A 16549-nucleotide genomic window follows, 5' to 3' on the forward strand; every position below is an offset into this window, starting at 1 on the left:
GAAGAGACTAAGGTGGGGAAGACGGAAATTCTGGCGTCGCACGCGGCCTCGCGACCGGCATTGAGCTCCGGCCCGTCCAGAGGGCGGCGACGAAGCTCGCATTTTTTAATGGCGGCGCATCTGACTCTCCGCGCAGCCTGGCCGGCAGCGCCCCTCCCCTCTACTGCAGCTCGCACTCCCACAAAGGCGATCCTACTCCTTCCATGTATCCCGACCGGCAGCGGCTGCCCCTCCGGTGCATCTTGTCCGAAGAAGCTCTGCCCTGCCGCTGCATCTCGAGTCGCAGGAGCCCGAGCCGATGGTCGTCGTCCTCCACAAAATGCTAGAGCGGCGCCTCCATGACCTCTCTGGCCCGCTTCCCCTGGACTAGGAGGGGCCTCACCCCGATAATCGCAGCAATCAGTGGAGGTGGCTCGGTGGAAGCCGGTGGTTGCCCGCATCGATGTAAAGCTCCAGGGTGCGGTGGTCGCCATCGTGGCGGGGATCTCGCGCTCGAACTGGAGCTTCGGGCTTAGGAGCTCTCGCCGGTGGCGGGGAGTCGACAATCGACGAGGTGGGTAGACCGGTGAGCTCCTCCCCACGACGAGTCCATGTTCCGGCTGGATAGGGAAAAAAAGGAATAAGAAAAGAAATAAGAAGGAAGAAAAAACGAACAAGAAAAAAATGGAGCCAGATCTGAGAGATGGAGGCTGACATGTGGGCCCAAATGAATTACAAAAATAACCCTTAACTTATTACAGTCTAATGTTTGCCCCTAACCGTTTTAGCCTTGCCACGTCAGCCTGAAAGTGGGTCTCATGTATCATAATCATTTTGAACTCACTTACAATGGCCGATCAGTGGTTATTGTCACGCTGTTACTCCAGACTGGTGGTTTTTTGTCCAAAAAAAATGAAAGTTTGTGTTCTTTTTTAACCTAGCCTCTGGGTTTTTGGGTTTTTGTAATTTTCTCGCCTTATGGAGCCCGTCAAGCTGGCACGTGTGGCGGACGCAGAACTGGGCCGCGCAGGCATCCCAGCGATTGGCGGCACACCGCACACGCACAACGTTTGGGTCGACCGCACACGGCACGGCAGGGCACTAGCTGGGTGCGTCTCCAGCCGCGAACGGCGTTTACCTTCCGTGCCGCTGCCGGCGCAGCCCCAGCACGGCATGGTGCGGTTCACGGACTTTACAGTAGACCGGCCGGCACGGCTCCGGAAGAATTAATCGGGCCGGTGGAAGTACGGTACTGCAGTGAACCGGTGGAAGCCGAGTTGCCGCGATGGCACGCCCGCTCTACGCTTCTCGCTCGCCCATTGGTCCGCACACGTACGTATCCCTGGGCTGGGGTCGCCGCGCGCGAGAGAGTCGCCGTCGTCGCCACCCTCCGCTCTCCACTCCACGAGGCGTCGTCGGGACCAGTTAACTATTCCAGCCCCGGTCCAAGTCAACCGCAGGCCGGCCGGGTCGTTCAGCCGATCCGTTGACGGTGTAGTTGATAGATCGATCGGGTGGCTTAACCTGGCCTACCCCCATCAACCCGACCGCCACGCCGGTCGCGTGGCCGCGATCCTGTCGAGCCTCCGGTGCCTGCACGAACCAAACTCGCGACGTTTCCGTCCCACCTACGTATGCTTTCCGGGGCAGTACATGTCTGCCAAGGCGATCTCATCGAAACGAGTATGGTTTTTAATCAACAAAGTCATCAGCCCACCACAAGTTACAAAAAAAAAACATAAAACATGGAACCCGATTTTACATAACTCTATAAGAAAGAAAAGAACATGTTGCTTCGGCAAACATGGCGGAAGCATTAGCTATGCTTCTTCGAAATAGTCTTGCGTCCCGCTATATATCAACCACACGGTACAACTGCTGGAGCATCAACACAACCACATCCAAGAGAAAACATAAATAAAAGAAAGAAAAGAGAAAGAAGGCCGAGAAGGTCAGATCGATGAAAACGAAGCCATTGCTCCCCCATTAGCTATGCTCCATCGTCCGACATTTGCAAACTCGTGGGGGTGCAATGAGATACAATTATGTTCAGGAGAGGATCGTGTTTGGAATGACGTCATAGCTATCTTTGCAAATATTATGCAACAATTAGAAAGTATTGGGAATGTTCAATTCATGCATTTTGGGAGAGAGATGAACCTAGCCGCTCATAATATAATATAGCTACGAACTGTTCTATGTCTGAACTGTCATATAATTGGATCGATGAACACGCTAGCTCCCTTTTACAAACTCTCTTAAACGACATGACCATTGTTTGATACTCCCTCCGTTTCTAGATATAAGTTATATAGTTTTTGAGAAAAAGTCCAGAATATATGGTGTATTGCATTGCACTAATTATATGTACAATATTTTTAAAATTTTGATTACGTTTCCTTATCTTATGCAAATTTTTCTATTAGCTCATGTTAATTGCCTAGGGTTAATCACCTCCAAACATGGTGTAATCCAAAACTTGCATTCTTTAATTTCCGCGCCAGAAACTATATGGCTTATAATTAGGAATGTACGTAGGGAGTATTAATAAAGCTAGCTATGATAGGTTTAGAATACGACGCCGGAATCAGAAAAACACGCACGCCCAGCCGTCGCCTCAACCCTAGCCGCCTCCAGTTCATCCTCCTCCATAGCTCGGTTCCCCCTCCTCCGGTTGGTTTCGCCGGCGCGGGAGGAGTGGAGAACCGATCTATGCGTGGAGTTTTCAATAAAAGTATTGTTTTTATTAGATTATGTTAGGATTTTGGTAGCCGCCTTCTTGTTGGTTTCCCCTCAATGGAGATGGCATCGTCTGCAATAAGTGATCTTCGGTCTTTCGTTCGGCGACGAGATCTTCTTCCCGACGTTAATGGTATGGGCCTTCAGATCTTACTTCACCAGATCGATTTTGGATCTTTTGTCTTTGTTGCCGCGAGGAGGATTATCCTCGCAGTTTTTGTCCCGGCTGCTACGTCCTCGACAATGGTGATTTGTACTCTCAGCTCTCAGTCGATGATGACAAAGCTAGTTGGTTGTTATTCTCTGACATACTGGTGTTGGTACTCTTGCCGAGGTTGAATGACTGCTTTAATGGTTGCGTGCGTGCACGCAACCTTGACATTGCGGCTAAAAAAATTATGGGAGAATTTTCGTCGATATCTACAAGTCTATGGTTCATTATATATCTTTGGCTGCCTTCAGAAGAATACAAGATTGTGTTTAGAAAGAAGAAAGAATTTGAAGATCTCGAAGATTTGTTACTATCTTTTAGATTTTATTTTGTAATTGTTGGAGTCAACTCATGTATCTCTGCCATGTATTATTTGTTACTATGAATATATGTGGTATTGATTGTCAAAAAAATAAAGCTAGCTATGATGGTCTTCCCTAAAAAAACAGCAAAGATTTTTGTATAACTAATAATAGTTAAATAATTAGAGGAGATTCTAACTTTATACAAAGCCACCAAATGATGATAATATTAGTATTTAAGACTACCCACAATGGGAGTATCATAGGTAGTATCATGCATCACATGCATGCAAAAAGCTGATGTGGCAGTGCAATTAAAGATGAGAGATATGATAGTAGTATCATATGTAGATACCGTATCATAGCACGTAGTACTAAAAAATTTAATGCCAAACAAATCTTGTACATATATTTGCATTGAGATTCTACAAATCAATTAATATAAGAAGATTATGATACTAGCATATGATACAATACATTGTGGATATAATAACATATAGTAGTATCATACACATGATACTTCTATATGATACTATGCATTGTGACTAGTCTAAGATTCCACTAAAAATATTTCAGGATAGTTGAGATTATATATAGTACGAGTACCTTTTTCTGGCATGTAATTAATTATTTTCAATAAAAAAATCCGTCTATAATATTGCCAGTATCAATCAATTGGAGGAAGTTACTCGTGTACAATAATAACAAAATCTGCTGAAACACTGATGACTCATCAAAGCAAGATAACCTAAGATTTATCCTATGGTTTTATATGGATTTTTCCTTCTTTTAGAACCGTATGGATTTGTTTTTTCTTGGGACCTGCGTGTTTTTAACCTGACATCCCGAGGACGGGACAGAACGGAACGGAACAGAACAGCTGCAGCTGCAGCAAACCCAACCCGGCCCGGGCAATTACTCCGCGCACCCATCTTCTTCTCCTGCAAAACCAAAGACCAGACCACTCACGCGACGCGCCGCACGCACGCACTGCACGGGCAAGCCCTTCTCCGATCGTGCTCGCTCGCCGCGGCGGTGGTGGTGGTAGCAGGGTGACCGGAGCAGCGGGGAGGAGGAGATGAGGCCGGCGCGGAGGCCGATGGGGGTGGTGGTGGCCTGGGTGCGGCGGCAGCCGCCAAAGGTCAAGGCTTTCCTCGCCGTCGTCGCGGGCATGGCCGCGCTCGTCTTCATCCGCTTCATCGTCCACGACCACGACAACCTCTTCGTCGCCGCCGAGGCCGCGCACGCGCTCGGCATCGGCGTCCTCATCTACAAGCTCACCAAGGAGAGGACCTGCGCTGGTTCGCTCGCTCCCCCCCTTCTATTGCCCCCCTCTTTCCCAAAGCTATCCCCTCGATCCGTCGAGCTCGCATGATTCCACCGCGGCCTGATCTGTTTTTTTTTTCTCGGAAAGTTATGCCCTTTTTAGTACGTTTCTGCTTACCTGTATTTTTAGGGTGCGTTTCTTTTCAGTCAAGCTTATTGTCATCCTCGTATGTTTTATTTTTGGTTCTATTTACCTGCCTTGGTTGCTGAATGATGTACTTTTCGGAATATGAACCCGATCTGCCTAGACAAGTCTTTGCTTTTATTAGGGCGAGGCCTATAAAACTATGAATCAACTGTTAGCATACTGCCCGCGACTTGCGATGTGACCTAGTAATACTTTGTACGCACATGCTGCTTTGGGAAACGGTGATACTGTTTGTGCAAGGATAAATCTTTTGCCTGTTCAATCTAATTGCCCTGTTCCGCCTGCGGAGTGTAGCTCAGTAGTTGCATCTGTCTACTGTAGCAGTTATGTGGCAAAATGCAGGTAGCTCACGATATGTGCCTGTTCTCGAAATTTGGTTGCAACCTATATCAATAAGATTGTAGCAGAGTTTGTTCTGACCAGTGTGGTGTTTTGTTTAGACTTTCATCTTTTGGTGCAGAGATGGATGTTGTTAAATCGCGCCCCTTTTCTGTCCCTACTTGAACACCTGTCCCTGCCGTGGTCTTGCTGTTCTTCAGAAACTTCCTGATTTATTTGTGTGGAATACTGGAATGACCTTATCCCTATGCTCTGGAAACAAGATCCGTGGAGGGTGCAAATTAAACACTATTTCCTGAAAAGAACAGACAACTATTAATGAAAGCAGCTGTGAAAAAATTGTATGCAAATGGATATTTGTATGGTCACAGAATCTGCCTTCTCACTTATCAATTACTGGAATTTGCAACCACCTTCCAGGTTTCCATTAAAGGACAAACTGGGTAGTCTCTGATAGTAAAGTGCATACAGATGACTGATATGCTGTAATAATGCAGTAACTTATGTATCGTTGTGTGTAAAATTCACAATTCGATGATACACTATTTTTCCGTTGACATCATTTGTTTATGATCATTGCTGAGCTAATTTCATGCTCATGCTCTGACTTGCTCAAAACTTTCCCTCTTTGAATCTTTTCAGGACTATCACTCAAGTCTCAGGAATTGACAGCACTATTCCTGGCTGTTAGGTTGTACTGCAGCTTTGTTATGGAGTATGACATCCATACTATACTGGATTCAGCTACACTAGTAGCTACTCTTTTTGTCATTTACATGATTCGGTTCAGACTGAGGGCGACTTATATGCTGGAGAAGGACAACTTTCCATTGTACTATGTGGTAAGAACAGTATCGATTTAGGCTATTATTGATTGTGGCATTTAATTTCTTAAATCACTTCTCCGACTTCAGTTTTCACTTCCAAGATCATATCCTGGTTGTATTTTTTTAGATCCACAAAATTGCTATAAGATCTCAGTATCACTTTAGAAAGAGTTGTTCCTATGTCCCTGGTGTTGGCTTGTTTTCCATATTGTTAATCCATTCATCTTGTGAACCTCCTCTTTTTGCCAAACATATTATCTTACTAGACTTACTGTCCAGGTGGTTCCTTGTTTTGTGCTTGCGTTTTTCTCCCACCCTTCAACGTCACATTTCATGGTCAATCGGATCTGCTGGGCCTTCTGTGTTTACTTGGAAGCTGTTTCAGTGCTGCCCCAGTTGCGCTTGATGCAGAACACAAAGGTAACTACTGCAACAATAGAACATCCATAATCCCATGGTTGCAGAGTTGAATGGCCATAATTATCTGACTTCTATATATTTTTTGAGCAGATTGTTGAACCGTTCACAGCTCATTATGTGTTTGCATTGGGTGTTGCAAGGTTTCTTAGCTGTGCACACTGGGTCCTTCAGGTTCTTTTTTCTTGTTATTAAGAGTCTACAATTTTGTTTTTTTATCGTACCAAATGTGCCAGCACAAACTGCATTCAGACCAGTCGCACTATGAAATATTCGAAAATAGTTGTCTGTTTCTATATATATACCTTAGATGAACAAAACAGATCCTTTTTGGGAAAATGAATACACAGTTTCGTTATACAGATATAAACCAAAACATCACCTCTCGTTGCTTATTCTATTTTATCATTTTTCTGAGGCTCTCATTGCTGTGTAATACATTGTTTACACATTATAAAGTAAAGACAATCCACTGTTTTTGAATCGAGTTATATTCTGTTGTTACCATCGTTATCATTCATGTTCGTACCTGATGTAATATATCCCATTAAACCATATAGTTCTACCTAATTGTATGTTCGATTATATCTTGTCAGCGTATGCATGTTTAGCTGCATTATTTTGAGAAATCAATCTGTAACTTGTAGTGCATGGTAACATCATCCTTATTGTTGGGATTCTAAAATATGGTAAACTATGTTACAGTGATTTGGGTCCATCTAAACTAAATAGTGGTACTACATTTTCTTTGTAGGTCTTGGATACACGTGGCAGATTGTTGACTGCCCTGGGCTATGGTATGTGGCCTTCGATGGTGCTTCTCTCTGAAATCGTCCAGACGTTCATCCTTGCAGATTTCTGCTACTACTATGTAAAGAGGTACGTAATCAAGCCTCTGCTATCACTTCTGCAAAGAGTTAAAACATCCGATGCTAACAAGTGGTTTCTTGCAGTGTTGTTGGTGGACAACTTGTGCTGCGGCTTCCTTCCGGGGTGGTGTGAAATATGCAACAGGATACACAACCCAGTTACTCGGTGCTCTGTCATATAGTTGAACAGTGGTTCTGCTTATAGCGCCCAACCTTCTCTCTTCCCATGTGGGATGAATTTGAGAGCCGAGAGCCTTGTTTGCTTTTATTTTTCCAGTTATAAACTGTTCTTGTGAAAATTGTACCAGAGACCGCCGTGAAGCTTAGAATGCTATCTTTATATCAACAGCTGACTATTTATCCAGACTAGTTTTTAAGTACTTTGCTCTCTCTACACCCTCAGTTGTCCTGTTTCTAGAATAGGAGGAACAGGGGTGTAAGTGCAACACCCGAAGTACTCTACGGGCCGCACTTGAGTGATGGGCTATTGGCATGGTCTCGGCCCAACATATTGATCATGAGAGACAGAGGAGGAAATTGCAGCTTCCACCAGGTTTAGCTCATTTAATTGCGCAAAACACCACATTGACAACTTTTGCAGTCTCCACCAGGTCTACATCTAATCAGTTGCAACCCAGTCTAAATACTCAATTTTATTCACCCTTAATAGCAAAACTGACGAGTCAGTCCCAAACAGTAAGCCCGTTTTTATCAGGTATCACACCTCCCCATGTGTTGCGGAACAAGGGTGACCTGTGGTTGTAGGCAAAACACAAAAGGGAAAAGGCTCACACTTAGAGCATCCCTGCTGTGTGTTACCATGGCGTAAGCTCCGGAAACATCCGATTTTATTCAAATTTCGTTAAATTTACAAGTTTAAATGAAATATGCTGAAATTTAAACACCTAAACTAATTGCGGTGTGGGCTGACGCGTCAGAAACACTCCATGTCAGGCTCTTCCTCCGCCACATCCTCCTCCTTGATGGCCAAGTTGCCGCCCGCGCCTGCTCCTACTGTGCTGGCTGCACTAGTTCCTTCGCTAGCCATGAGGTCAACGAGTTTGCTGGACTCTCAAATACAAATTCCGAGTGTTTGAAAGAAAGCGGTACTTGTAGCTTTTGCTTCCATTTTAAGTTTCTCCACCGTTATGGTCATATTCTATTTTACATATCGTGCATTGTTAATATTTACTGTCTCCTAAATTACACTATTATATTGCTGCTACACCATTTTTTTGTGGCATGCACTTGACTAAAACAGTTTCCCATTGTAATTTTGTTCCTAGGTTAGCTGTTAACATGGTATTAGACTCCTTGCCAGCATAGCCACTCTCCGCCCGCTCAGCCTTGTCGTCCCTCGACATCCCGGAGTTGGGTTGAGGTCGTGTACCACTCGTCGTCGCCTGCAACATCGCCACCAAGGCCCTCTCCAAGGTGTTGTGACGAGGTCAATGTCAACACTAGTTTGGACTCCCGCTTTCAGTGTCAGTTTGCCTTGTTGCGCATGGAGCTCACTCAGTTGGTTGCTGTACGCGTCGAGGAGGTGTCTCTCCCCCTCCGTGAGGAGGTGGCAAGTCTCAAGTTGTTGTTGGCACGCGTTGGTTATTCTTTGGAGCCGACAGAGGCGTGTTCTTCTGGTGTACAGGAGCTCGCCACCGTGCAGGCTTCGCTTCCTCTTGGCTCCGCTGATTAGAAGTCATCTGTGGTTGAGGAAGAACATCTCTACAGCTGTTTCTCTCCTCATGGCAACCCATGCCAGTCGCCGCAACTTGTTGTGTCGACTGACTCTGAGAGCGAGGACATAGACGAGTTCTTGGCTCCGTTGTTGCAGATCACGCCAGAGCTACATGAGTTGCATGGGATTCTCCTCTGGTGCTTCCGTCGGTGTTGTGCTCTTTTGCGACCTTGGAGGTGGCCACAACACCCTCGGCACCGCAGTCGGAGCTTTTCCAGTCCCTCACATCTTTAGACTGTAGAGCAGTGTTAGTGCATAGCTCTGAAGCTCTTTTTGCAAAAAGAGCTTTGCGGGTTGCTCGCTAGTTTGGAGGCCGCTAGCTCTGGATATGGCAAGGAAATTTCTTGCATCTTGTCGGGTAAGGTCTCGGAGGAAACGATGAAGAAGGTTGAGAAGTCTCTTAGAAAGGTATCTATCAAAGGCAAAAGAAGGAAGAAAGTCGTAACAAGAAAAGTTTCAACAACGGATTAATTGTTCGACTCCTTTTGGATTGTCATGTCGGGTCTTCTTTGCGATGTTGTGCTCTTAAGTCGTTGATGGCGCGTGATGCACACGTCCGTTGGGAACCCCAAGAGGAAGGTGTGATGCGCACAACAGCCAGTTTTCCCTCAGTAAGAAACCAAGGTTATCGAACCAGTAGGAGATGAAGGCCACGTGAAGGTTGTTGGTGAAGGAGTGTAGTGCGGCGCAACACCAGGGATTCCGGCGCCAACGTGGAACCTGCACAACACAATCAAAATACTTTGCCCCAACTTAACAGTGAGGTTGTCAATCTCACCGGCTTGTTGTAAACAAAGGATTAAACGTATGGTGTGGAGAATGATGTTTGTTTGCAAAGAACAACATAGAACAATGATTGCAGTAGATTGTATTTCAGATGTAACAGTTCACTAGTGGTGTCTCTCCAATAAGATAAATAACATGTTGGGTGAACAAATTACAGTTGGGCAATTGACAAATAGAGAGGGCATAACAATGCACATACATATCATGATGACTACTATGAGATTTACTTAGGGCATTATGACAAAGAACATAGACCGCTATCCGGCATGCATCTATGCCTAAAAGTCCACCTTCGGGTTAGCATCCGCACCCCTTCCGGTATTAAGTTGCAAACAACAGACAATTGCATTAAGTACTGTGCGTAGTGTAAATAATACAAATATCCTTAGACAAAGCATTGATGTTTTATCCCTAGTGGCAACAGCACATCCACAACCTTAGAACTTTCTGTCACTGTCCCAGATTCAGTGGAGGCATGAACCCACTATCGAGCATAAATACTCCCTCTTGGAGTTACAAGTATTAACTTGGTCAAAGCCTCTACTAGCAACGGAGAGCATGCAAGATCATAAACAACACATATATGATAGATCAATAATCAACTTGACATAGTATTCCATATTCATCGGATCCCAACAAACACAACATGTAGCATTACAAATAGATGATCTTGATCATGATAGGCAGCTCACAAGATCTAAACATGATAGCACAAGAGGAGAAGACAACCATCTAGCTACTGCTATGGACCCATAGTCCAAGGAAGAACTACTCACGCATCGGTCCGGAGGCGGGCATGGTGATGTAGAGCCCTCCGGTGATGATTCCCCTCTCGGCGGGGGTGCGGAGGCGATCTTCAGAACCCCCGAGATGGGGTTGACGGTGGCGGCGTCTCAGTAACTTTTCTCGTATCGTGGCTCCCGGTACTAGGGTTTTCGCGACGGAAGGATTATATAGGCGAAGGGGCAGAGTCAGGGGGACGCTCGAGGGGCCCACCCCATAAGGCGGCGCGGCCAGGGGTGGGGCCGCGCCCCCCTATGGTGTGGACGCCTCGTCGCCCCTCTCCGTCTCCTCTTCGGTGTTCTGGAAGGCTCCGTGGAAAATATGACCGTGGGCTTTTATTTCGTCCAATTCCGAGAATATGTCCTGTGTAGGATTTCTGAAACCAAAAACAGGAAGTGGCGCTACGGCATCTTGTTAATAGATTAGTGCCGGAAAATGCATCAAAATGATATAAAATGTATATAAAACATGTGAGTATTGTCATAAAACTAGCATGAAACATAAGAAATTATAGATAAGTTTGAGACGTATCAGTCGTCAGTTCTAGTTGGTTTAGAGGTTGCTTCTTTTTGGTGTTGTTCTCTTGTGGGTGTGTTTTTGGTGTGGTCTTGACCCTGTTGTTGTAGGTTTGCTCAATTTTTTTCTAAAAACTGAGCACTCTCTTCTTAATTAATAGATGAATCAAAACTTTTGCCTCTAACTTTTTTTTTAAAAATCGGGAACTCCCCACTGTTACGAGTTCCGAAGGAATGGCAATGGTTTAGACAAGAAAGACATTTTTTTTTTGAATTAAAGGGGCCACGCTCCCTGGTTCCATTAGAAATGCAACCACAAGTGTGACAGACAAGCAAGACATTGATCGATCTTGTTAGAGTTTGGGCGTGTATGCTTGGGTCATTCTGTTGCGAGATTTGAACACCCGGTTGCTTCCGTTAAAATCAGACTTAACTTGCCGTGCACATCAGACTGGGCGATTCGTCGCCTTGCTTCCTAGTTGCAGCGTCGGAAAACTAATCCCCGCCAACACCTCGTCGAGAATAATAAAACCCATGGCGCAGCCGTGCACACATATACTACTACTTACTTTGCAATACCTTACTTGCCGTGGGCATGCCGTCTTCTTCTACCTCTGCGGCTCTGCCTGCAAGTTAATTCGAAGTGGAACCACAACTGATAATCTTTAATCAGAAACCACAACTTTTAGGCACCAGAATTTCGGACCTAAGCTATAGGAAACCAATGTCAAAATTTACTATTAAATCGTGACATTTGGGTTTGCTAATAAAATTTCCTCCGGTTCTTGTTTTGTGAAAAACCGCCACCGTAGTAGTTGCGGTCATGCGAAATTTGCTCTTTATAAGAAAATATAATATATCTTATATTTCGAAAGAGATTGATATATGAAGGTGTACCCGTTTCAAAAAAAATGAAGGTGTACACGGCTGGATGATCGTCCAAACCATTTTAGATTTCAGTTCGTATTTGACCATGGCGCACTGAAATTATTTCATAATTTGCTAGTATAAAAAGCAATACTCAAATAGTTAAAAACCAAGTAAATCATGAATACGAAGTAATTTTCTTTTAAAAAACTGAACAGTCCAGCAGTAGAACCTGTAAAATTGACCTGTGCTAGAAATGGGTTGTCACACGGTACCCGCAGCACAGCGGAACACGGAAAAGCGGTGCATCTACACGTTCCTGTTTCTTTCCGTCTCGGGACTCCTGACCGAGTGGGGCCAGAACAGAACCAAATCACTGCCTGTTTCGTCTCACGTTTTAAACCACCGGCCAGACCCAGACGACCCGACCCTCTCAAAATCGCAATCCAACCGTGTGCGCGTGCCTGACATTGCTTAACGTTGCCACTATTCAATTTCCCCCCTCCCCGACTTTCCTCCCCATGGACGCCTCCTCCAAGGCAACCGCCGCCGCCTCCGCCGGCGACGGCGGCGAGAAGCCCAGCGACGACCAGAATCTCAGCCCCAACACCCCCGCCGCGACCGGAGGGGGCGACGACGTCTCGGCTGTGGCGGCGGCGGCAGGGCGGCGCCCGTTCACCGCCTTGAGCCAGGAGGAGGCCGACCTCGCCCTCGCGCGCGTGCTCCAGGAGCAGGTACGCCTTCAGATCTCGCGGGGGTTCGATCGGTTCCGCCCGTCCCCTCGGACGGCGGCTGACGGATGGTTTGGTTTCGGCGCAGGAGCGGGCGTACATGATGCTCACCGGCCACGGCGGGGAGGGGAGCGAGTACGGGGAGTCGGACGCCGGGAGCTACGACGACTACGACGACGAGGAGGGGAGCGAATGGGAGGAGGAGGGGGAGGCGGACGGGGCGGGGGTGCTCCCCGACGGCGACGGCGAGGACGAGGAGGTGGGCGACGCGGACGGGGCCGACGTGGACCCCGCGGCGTACGAGGACGACGAGGCGTACGCCCGGGCCCTCCAGGACGCCGAGGAGCGCGAGGTCGCCCAGCGGCTCATGGCGCTCGCGGGGATTACGGGCTGTGAGTGCAGGAGACAGAGTTGTTTCATAATTCACTAATTCAGTCACGTTTTCTTTCACTCCCCTTTTTGGGATGTTGATTAGCGTGTTGTTTGTTTTCAGTAGGGGAAGAGATGGACCATGATGTCGAAGACGGCGAAGATGGGGATAGCGCACAGGTTGTTCTTCCCGTTACATGATTTCGGACTTTGTTGGTTTACACATTATTATGCTTAGGAAATCATGCTGTTGCTAACTTTCTTATCAGTATATGAACCTCTCTGTATTGATTCGGGGATAACTTCCTATTTTAAATTTCAAATCGAAAACCTAGGCGCTAGATTGGCGTCCCAATCTTCAAAATAGGTAGCCGAATGTTTGAGATACATTTCTTTTAATTGCTCATGTTAAGAAGATGTACATTAGATTTTCATAATTACCTTCAGCTCATCATTTTGCAGCGCTGTGGAGTGGAATAATAATCGTAATACATTGTCAGATTCAGGGTTTGGGTACAACTTGGAGCTGCTTTACTTGTACTTGGAAAAATGTTGATTTGATTAACACAATGGCACTGCAGCTTCATACTTGTTCCACTGTCCACCATCTTTAAATACGCTAAAGATCGACATAGAATTTGTAATTGAATTTTCTTATCCCGATGATCCGTTTCTTGCCAATTAGCATATCGTTATTGGCATGCAAAATTGTCTACTCAGTATCACATCCTCTATTTGGGAATTGTGAGAACTAGGGGTCTTTAAATCTGTATCAGTATCCATCCAGTCAACAGTTTGTATCTTTGTTAATGGCGTGGTCTTTATTCTCCTTTTATTATCACAAATATTCTTACAAGCATGAAGCTGGTATCTCACGTTTTCAATACTTGTGCTTATGTCAACTTCAGGATGCATGGGAAGATGTTGATCCAGATGAATACTCGTACGAGGTAAGCTATATATATTCTAGTCTATCTGCATCCGAAACTTGGAGTTTTTTTTGTTAACCAGATAGAACCTTCAAGATTCACTTTGAATATTAATTAATGTTGTTGGTGTTCTTAGGAGCTGGTTGCATTGGGTGAAGTAGTCGGTACGGAAAGCAGAGGTGTCTCTGCTGATACTCTGGCTTCATTACCTTCAGTAACTTACCAGGCACAAGATAAGCAAGACAGCAACATGGAACAGTATGGACAACAACTGAAATTCCTTCATCTTATAAAAGAAGTTGTCTGTAGGCATTATATTGTTCTGATCTGTGAAGTTTATTTGCAGATGTGTTATTTGCCGTGTGGAATTTGAGGAAGGTGAATCATTGATTGCACTTCCTTGCAAGCATTCATATCATTCTGAGTGCATAAACCAGTGGCTGCAGTTAAACAAGGTATACCCCCAGCTTGTTCCTTCTTTCATATCTGGAAACTTGACAACCAAGCCCTTGATGAAAGAAAGAGATGGCCTATGAACCCCTAGCCCCTCTAAATTCCTCCAAATGCGATTCAAAATAGCCTTTTGTCCAGCAGCAGACTGTATGATGCCAATCCTCCTGAAGTGCCTGTTTTGCATGATGATGCAGTAAAAAACAGAAATTTGATAAACAATTTTGATTGGCGACATACTATATGGCTGCGCCAATTAGTTTGGGCCTGAGGGAGTAGTATTAGATGTTGAAGTATGGGTTTAATTCATCTATCTGTAGTAGCTCAAGTTTTAGAGTGAATCTGTTATTAATGGTTCCTGAAACTGGATACTAGACAACTCTTTCTGTGGCACGAAGGTGGCGTGTAACAATTGGCTGTGTTGCAGGTATGCCCTATGTGCAGTGCTGAAGTTCCTACTTCAGAAAGCAATCAAGCTTGACATTCTGTTGTGGTCGTCATCACATGGGAAGAAATGGGGAGCAGCTTATATTTTCTGCTGTTGGCGATATTCTAGCATCAGGATTCAAAGAAACTAAGAAACAAGCCTCAAGTTGGTCTCCCTTGCTAGCTCAGCAGACTTAGACAATATGTACTTGTGGACGTTCTTCACCATGCTGCTGCTTTGTGTATCCTATTAGACGTTCATGGTGCATGTATGATTCATTGATGTAAAATAGTTTAAATTTATAGAACATTCTTTGTTACGCTGGTTGTCCATGGATGTAGAATAATTATCATATTTATAGTCATTCTTTTACACTTGGTCACCTGAGTTTAGCCTAGTTACATGCTTGAATGATGACAGTGTTTGTGACAAACGTTGGATGGTGCTTGTCTGACCTACAAAAAATGGGTACTGAGGATGCATTATGGCACTCTGATAATGTTCCGTATTGTACACTTTTAGAGTATTCCTGGGATTCACTTCGATCGGACCTTGATGTTTGAACGTAAGAATAAGTTGTGGTATCGGCCTTATTTTTTGGTGTCCTTACTTTTTATGCTGGGGCAAGGTTTTCTATTGTCCCATAACTCTAGTGGAACAAGTAACAAAGGCTTATGAAATGTATAAAACAAGAAGTGGTGCAGGATGCAGCACGCCAAGACGAGTAAAAGACTTGTCAGTGGAAAAACAACTAATAGCTGCTACTCCCTCCATCCTGAAGTAAGTGAAGGTTGAGTCACTTATTTTAGGACGGAGTGAGTATTTATTCATCAGTTTATCAGGGAAGTCCAGTTCTCGTCTAGTTTATTGAACGTTTGGGTTTCTTCAGTTTAGGGTGCAGCACCTGCTTGGGTTGAGTGCACAAATCGATCAGATGGGTCTTCTCTTCTTGCCCCACGGCGCCGGCAACTGTCTGGCGGGTTGAGGGAAGACAGCGGTTATTGTCTTCAGACAAAGCTAGCAGCTCACCCTGGCTATTGACAGTAGACACAGGGACGTTGCTCAGCCACTTTCGAGCTCTTCCCTGGAGCCTCCAGCACCTGTAAAAAAAAACTCTAGATTACGTAGTGTCTCCAGGTCTTCAAGACATAAACTACTGAAGCTAACTCTAAGTCATGAGTAGGGTAGTTGCCTTCATGTTTCTTGAGCTGTCTGGAAGCATAAGCTGCTACTTTACCTTCTTGCGTCAACACACTCCCAACCTTCTCTAGATCAGGTAGACACAACACCGGAGCAGACATTAATCTTTTCTTCAATTCTTGAAAGCTGGCTTCACAAGCATCAGTCCACTCATATTTCTTTCTTTCTTCAACAATTCAGTCATGGGTTTAGCAATCTTGGAGAAATTCTCAATGAATCTTCTATAGTAACCAGCCAAACCTAAGAAACTACGGATTTCTTCAACGTTTTTAGGAGTTCCCCATTGTCACAGCTATCACCTTTGAAGGGTCGACGGCAATTCCATCCTTGGATACCACGTGGCCAAAAAATCCTACTTCACTCAGCCAGAACTCACATTTGATGAACTTTGCATACAGCTTGTGTTCCCATAGCTTCTCCATAATTAGGCGAAGGTGTTTCTCATGCTCCTTAACACTCTTGGAATAGATTAGTATGTCGTCAATGCAGACTACAACAAACTTATCAAGAAATTCCATGAACACTTTGTTCATCATATTCATGAAGTATGACGGAGCATTGGTTAAGCCGAAAGGCATCACCGTATACTCATATGAGCCA

The 16549-nt window shown here is 45.2% G+C and overlaps 2 protein-coding genes across 2 annotated transcripts; both read left to right on the plus strand.

Moving 5' to 3' along the window:
* Positions 1-4170: 4170 nt before the first annotated feature.
* On the plus strand, positions 4171-7537 carry LOC124653066 (ER lumen protein-retaining receptor erd-2.2-like). The gene is made up of 6 exons (XM_047192155.1): positions 4171-4532; positions 5687-5886; positions 6151-6291; positions 6382-6462; positions 7043-7167; positions 7242-7537. The coding sequence occupies exons 1-6, from the start codon at positions 4310-4312 to the stop codon at positions 7288-7290; spliced, it is 819 nt and encodes a 272-aa protein (XP_047048111.1). The 5' UTR covers positions 4171-4309; the 3' UTR covers positions 7291-7537.
* Positions 7538-12349: 4812 nt separating this feature from the next.
* On the plus strand, positions 12350-15131 carry LOC124679661 (E3 ubiquitin ligase BIG BROTHER-related-like). Its single transcript, XM_047215274.1, has 7 exons — positions 12350-12577; positions 12663-12966; positions 13068-13123; positions 13852-13893; positions 14009-14130; positions 14219-14327; positions 14750-15131. Exons 1-7 carry the CDS (start codon positions 12365-12367, stop codon positions 14801-14803), a joined length of 900 nt encoding a protein of 299 aa, XP_047071230.1. The 5' UTR covers positions 12350-12364; the 3' UTR covers positions 14804-15131.
* Positions 15132-16549: the final 1418 nt, after the last annotated feature.

This window comes from Lolium rigidum, chromosome 1 (assembly GCF_022539505.1).
Source record: "Lolium rigidum isolate FL_2022 chromosome 1, APGP_CSIRO_Lrig_0.1, whole genome shotgun sequence".
Lineage (NCBI taxonomy): Eukaryota > Viridiplantae > Streptophyta > Magnoliopsida > Poales > Poaceae > Lolium > Lolium rigidum.